Source organism: Adiantum capillus-veneris, chromosome 8 (assembly GCF_014529385.1).
Source record: "Adiantum capillus-veneris isolate H3 chromosome 8, ASM1452938v2, whole genome shotgun sequence".
Taxonomy (NCBI): domain Eukaryota; kingdom Viridiplantae; phylum Streptophyta; class Polypodiopsida; order Polypodiales; family Pteridaceae; genus Adiantum; species Adiantum capillus-veneris.
The window spans coordinates 99,684,334-99,690,637 of record NC_140938.1 but is presented as its reverse complement, the minus strand read 5'-3'; the positions used below and the strand labels follow the sequence as shown (position 1 = coordinate 99,690,637).

At 42.7% G+C, this 6,304-nt stretch overlaps 1 protein-coding gene across 2 annotated transcripts in view; it reads left to right on the top strand.

The window, feature by feature from the left end:
• The first annotated feature begins 2,352 nt into the window (after positions 1 to 2,352).
• Positions 2,353 to 6,304, top strand: part of LOC147452632 (ornithine carbamoyltransferase, chloroplastic-like) — a 58,397-nt gene continuing 54,445 nt past the window's right edge. For both annotated transcript variants that reach the window (XR_015188912.1, XM_086518268.1), the window contains exon 1: positions 2,353 to 2,674. Coding sequence is in view for 1 of the 2 variants with exons in the window: in XM_086518268.1 (XP_086374394.1) it covers positions 2,503 to 2,674 (172 nt within the window). In the remaining variant the exon portion in view is untranslated. The remainder of the gene's footprint in view (positions 2,675 to 6,304) is intronic.

The window sequence follows — 6,304 nt, the reverse complement described above, 5'->3', positions numbered from 1 at the left end:
CTTGAGGGCACCCCTTAACCGGTCCACCGCCTACAAGTCGCCGCATGGGTAAGGGCTTGACATGTGTCCTTGCTGCCTCTTGAAGCTTGGGCTTACCTTGTGTGTGTGTATGTGTGTGTGTGTTCTCTCTCATCCCCCTAGCTTTAGGGCTCGCCCCCTCCTTTGTAGGGATGTTGTTGACTTTTGGACACAAGCACCTTAGTCATCAAGCACGGCAAAGCACCTCAAGCTTGGGTAGTGTTCCCACAAGCACCTCAAGCTCCCTAGTCGGCAAGCACGACAAGCACCTCAAGCTTGGGCTGGGTTCCCACCTCAAGCACAACCCTAGCTTACCTAAGGTCAAAGGACTTTTAACACTAACCATTGGAGGTCTTTAATGAAGGTAACCCTAAGGTCTTTAAGCTCCATTGGTTAGCCTTGCTCTTTGACATACCATCTCTCATTTGGACCCTTTTACCATTGGCCCCGTGTTGAGATAGACCCGTAAGTACATGTCTATATTCTAACCCTTGTTCTCGTCTATTCTCCCATATTAAATGATCAGTTTTATATGAGAAAATTATTTGGGTTGGTTAGATGTTAGATTTTATGACACTAATACACCTTGTCTTGGATCTCCAACTTTTGCCAACAAAATTGGCATGGTCCATGCTATTGATAGGTACATGATAAACTTTTGTTTTGATTGTGGGTAACCAAGGGATTGCCCTTCTCGTAGGGATGAATTTTTTCCCCATGGTGGTGATAGAGACAATAGATGCTATAATAGTGGCCCTAGGTATGGTGAGCACTATAATGGACTAGGGACTATAAGGCGAAATAGAGGATACGATAGGTATAGCAATTGTGATATCTATGATAGATATGTTGATACTTATATAGAGATACTCGCTATGGAGACTGTGACAGTGGCCAAGATTGCCATGGTAGTGGAGGATTGACAAGATACGAAGGGCAATACGAGGACCGAGCTGGGTTGTAAGACCATCCAAGTGGTGGAAGCCAGTTGACTATGAAGGCCGCTATTGAGAACAAGGGACAACCAAGGCTCAATTGATGCTTAGATAGAGATACTCGCTCGATACTTGCTATGGAGACCGTGACAGTGGCTAAGATTGCCATGGCAGTGGAGGGCTGACAAGATACAAAGGGAAATACAAGGACTGAGCTAAGTGGTGGAATTAAGTGAATTGAAGCCTAAAAGAATTATGTCCTTTTTAGAAGCGTGGGGTCTTGATTTTAAAAGCTATTTCCCAACTTTTACGTTCACTTTTTATTTTTTATTTTTCCTTAGTAAAAGACATACATATAAATAAGCACACTTTCTTTTACACCTTCTCAAAATAAAAATTCAATTTTTAAAACATATTTTTTTAAAATTTATATTTTTTTCAACATCCTCAAAGAACATTTTATTTCTTCTCCATTTGCTTGAATGTATAGTTTTCAAAATTTTAAACGATAGAATAATAAATAAAAAAACAATTTTTTGAGAGGTTAATATGTTTACATGATCTTCACCTTTTGGGGGTATGTGTGTGTGTATATATATATGGGAAAATTACCAAAATACCCCTCTAATATGTGGAAATTCCCAAAATACCCCTCAAATTTCAAAAATTCCCAAAGTACCCCTATAATTTGTCATAAATTCCCAAAATGCCCTTCAAATTTTCCAAAATTCCCAAACTACCCCTAGTTGTGAGAGTAAATTTCTCCAACAACAAAATTTTTTGTAGCTTTTCATAAGAAGAGTGATTGTCTACCGTACAATATGCTAAAACTAAAATTTGAGTTGGTTATGTAGGCTTTGGAGATGAATTGCTTCATTATTTTTAGACATAATTGCCTTTTTTTTGTGAGGTAATTTGCAAAAAATTACATGCTAAGCAATCAAAAACCGATCTCAATTGTCAAACAAGAATAAAGATCAGAAAATCTTGAAGATCCACCGAAAATAGATACAAGGGTATTTTGGGAATTTTTGAAATTTGAGGGGTATATCAAGAATTTCCACAAATTAGAGGGGTATTTTGGTAATTTTCTCTATATATATGTGTGTGTGTGTGTGTATATATATATATATATGTATATATATGTTATTCTCTTTGAATATATTATATGCCAATATTAGTTTGTAGTATCAAAATCTTGATATTTTAGTTAAAGGTTTAGCAGACCGTGTTAATTTTTGGTTGACGACATATATATTTGTTTTTTAATTAGCTCTCTTTGTCTCTTTACTAATGTATTCACGGAAATAATGAAAAGGAAAGCATTTTTAATTTTTAATTAATGATTAACTTGCTAAATGGCCGTTCATTCCCTGTTTCTTCTTACCTTGGAGGAGCGTCTATAATACGAACTTAAAAGCCTTGCACGCCAGTAGCTGAGCCACAGCGAGAGAGAGAGAGAGAGAGAGAGAGAGAGAGAGAGATTCAGTAGCTGAGCCAGAGAGAGAGAGAGAGAGAGAGAGAGAGAGAGAGAGATTCAGTTACAGAGATGCTCAGGCTCTCTTCTTTGTATGGCGTTGGTAGCACCAAAGAGGATGTATGTGGTCTATTTGGCAAGCCCTCTTCATTTACAACAAACTTACATGCCGAGCAAGCTTGCACACTGAAGACTAAAGCCAGAATATTCTGTCAAGCCGGAGTCTCATCTCAATCTGGCAACGGTAACTAATCTCTTTTACTTGTCAGATTGCTAGTGAAGGTCGGGAATCCTGAATCTATCATCATCATCATCCTACTCACATGTTTCCATGCAAGCACTCACAAGCAAGGTGGTGTAGGGAATGGTCGCCTACTGACCATTCCCATTAATCATGGGCTGACCGGCGGAGGGCGGGAGCCCTGATTATGGGAATGGTCAGTAGGCGACCATTCCCGGCTGTCAATGTTCGCGAGGAGGGGGGCAATTATTATAAGGAGGTCGGTCGCACAGGCACTCAGTCGTGATGCTCAGTTTATGGCGCCAATGATTTTTTGTAGCATTACCGTTACGCATGCTGAGGTGTCAACACCTCATCACTTTCCGAGAGCTAACCTGCCGTTACCCCATTGGAGGCTCAAGGCTTGAATTCCGTGTGCTGATGTGCTGTGCATCTGACAGCTGCAGCGGAAATTCCGGGCTTGAGAGAGTTGCAGATGGATGGATCACAGTCGCTGCCCCCCCACTCTTGACCTTTACGGTGCAATTGTACATCAACATCGAAACTACATAGAGGATACATTTAATATTCTTAAAGAAAACGTAGATGATTCGCAGCAACCTTATGAACACATTTTAACAATGTAGATTTGAGAATTGACATGACACAGAAGCATCAGAATGTTAGGATTGGGTCTAGAAGATTGTGAAATGGGTCGAGACTATTGTGAGTAATCTCCTTACTTTCGAGTTTACTTTTTCCTGAAAACACATAGGTGAAGAGACAAGATTTTCATCAAGGTTTCTACTTTACTCAATACATCGGCTGAGTTCTTTGTGGAAGGGCATTATCTGTAGGAGACATCTTCTTAAAAAGAACCTATTCAAGATAACTTAAAGTTTTGAGTCTACAATGGTCAGTTGGGAGATGTTTCATTGTAGCATCGTAGTATTGTGCCTCTAAAATTGTGCCTCTAAGGTAATGTCAGTAAACTTATTGACTTGGGATGAAATCCAACTCTTGTATTTCATCAGAAGTATAACAGTGTGGTTTCGAGGAGTCTTCTGTCACGTGACACATCCCAACCCTATGTGTACGTGGACAAGCTACACCATAGCAGGGTTTCCGTCAAGTCCAGTCAAGTTAGATTATAAGTGATTTGGCACTTTTGTGAGTCTATTCGTAGATCGTGCATGCCCAGTCACTCGGTGTAGATGCATATCCTCTGGTTGCACATTGCATAAGCATAAGCATTTCCATCAGATTCCATCAGAGTCAGTTTGGGGATTTTTCAGATGACTTTATTCTATTTTTCCCTATATTTAACATTTTTCACTTATTTATTAAGTGACTTTTGTTGGGTACTCAGTAGGGCAAATTGGGTAAGTTAATATATAAGCAAACCCAAGTTAGAACAAATTGGCAGATGACCCAAGGAGCACAACAGGCTATGAAGTAACAGGTGTTCCCTCCCTCTCTCAGCAAGACCCTCTCCAAGCCAACTTGGTGAGGCCCCTTCCACCCCCAACCATCAGCGTTTTGCTTCTTGCATACCTAAAACGCTTCTTGCATACCTGGTCCTTCCATCCCCAACAACCATCGCCATCCCTCTCATGCTATTGGCGTTTTTCCCCCCCAATATCAAAGGCAGCGATCCCAGCCATTCACTAACGCTAGCAGGACGACTCATCAGCGTTTTTGATCATCATTGGGATCCCTTCCAAGACCAGCGATTTCAGCATTATAGGACCTGCTGTGGCAGCGTTTTTCAGCCAAAGAACCTCTCCAAAAATGCAGTCTAAAGTGCAGGTAATCCAGCGTTTTTTATCATCACTTCAGCCCCGACAAAAGCAGTTATTTCTGCCTTAAAACAGCAGTAGAAACAGCCATTTCAGCCTCGAAACAGTCCATGAAAATCAGCAGATAGAAGATCCCAATTTTCAGCCACGAAGTCGTCGTCATCATCACTGTCGTCGTCATCGGCATAGTCCCATTGCATCAGTCCATTGCATTCGCATTGTACACCTTTGTGCAATCAAAGTAGACCACTCTCGCCCACGAGAGTGGGGCCTTCGGAGAGGGTTTTACAACCTCTCGGTGTCGTATCTCTTCTCTCTCCTTCTCTCAGTCTCATTCACTTGCACGCACAATATCCACTCACTTTGTTCGTGATCATAGCACTCTCCATAAGACGGAAATCTCTCTCTGTCCCTAAGAACTAAAAGGAACCTTGAGCAGTAAAGATCACTAATCTTGAGAAAATACAACATTCATTCCGCTGCACCTTACATTGGTATCAGAGCTTTGAAAGTGTTCTGCATTACTCAAGGAAAGAACCACAAGAACCACAATAATTTTTTTTTGCTTGTTGCGTCGCACGAACCCAAGTTTACTTGTGCGTGGCGATTCCTAATCGTGTTTTGTTGAAGAGTGACAGGAATCCCAAGAAAGAAGGGCTTGTCCAGCCTTCCCTTGTGTCTCTTTTCACTCATTGAGAGCGGACCGTGCACTTAGCGGCCGGCCAATTGACGTGAGGTGGGAAAAAGCAACCTTGGTGTGAGCGCAAGGCCGCTAAGGGGTGCGCCCGTAGAAAGGAGTAGAACTCGGGTGAAGAGAAGATCCTTCTCCAACGCGATTTGCAAGCGAAAGAACCCCTCAAGAACCTCAAGAACCCAAGATTCTCACGAACCCAAGTTCCTCGCGAGCTTAAGACCCCAAGATCATAGTGCATGGTCGTCACCCGAAGCGGAATGGATACTTCGCATACAGGTGATGAGCATGAGAGAGGCGACGGAGACTCGTCCCCACCCGGAGATGATTTCTTCAACCCTCCCCCTTCGCCATCTACGCCAGACCCTATGGAGGCAATGATGAAGCAAACGATGGCCATGATGGATAGAAAGGAAGACAAGCGCCTTGCTGTCACCAGGAGGTGTATTTTTTCTGTTGCCTTACGTAAATAAGTACTAGATATTTTTATTTATTTTACTTTTACTTGTTTTTCCCGGAACCCTTGAAAAGGTGCAAGTGAACATTGCATGGCCAGTGTGAAACGGCTGCGGCCGAATAGGTTTCTCGCAGCGGGAGTCTGGGTCGGTCAGTCTGGGACTGGTCGGGCCAGTTAGCACTGAATTCTGATGAGTATGGAAGCCTGTGTGCGCCAAATGAAGTCTCGGCCACTCGGAAAGTCACTTATAACTTTATAAGTCAGTGGGAACTAAAGAATTAACTCAAAAGGGGCAAACTGGACACATGGCGGCTCTTGGTGCAGTTTTCCACTTCCATCAGCAAGAGGGGGTGCCCAATTTGAGAGAGGAGGTTGATTTGACTCATAAGTGAGCTACAGTGTGTGTGTAGGTAGTGGGTGCAGGTTTACAGCTTTAATGGAAAGCTTGCCTTCTCCTCTGTCTCATGTGGCGCGATGACTTGCTCTCGTGCATCTCTTTCTCCCCTTTGGCACATATGGTAATGCCCCACTAGTTGGGCTACTCAGATGAACATGTACAATTCTGGGGGTTTATGCGCATCTGCCAAGGCAAGAGCCTTCTGAACAGGAACCGGATTAGCTAATTGCTAATCCCCCACAGGTACGCACAGTTCCATCGCGAAAGATTGCGAGTTCGGAGAGTTTTCTCGCGTGAAAACTCGTCCAAT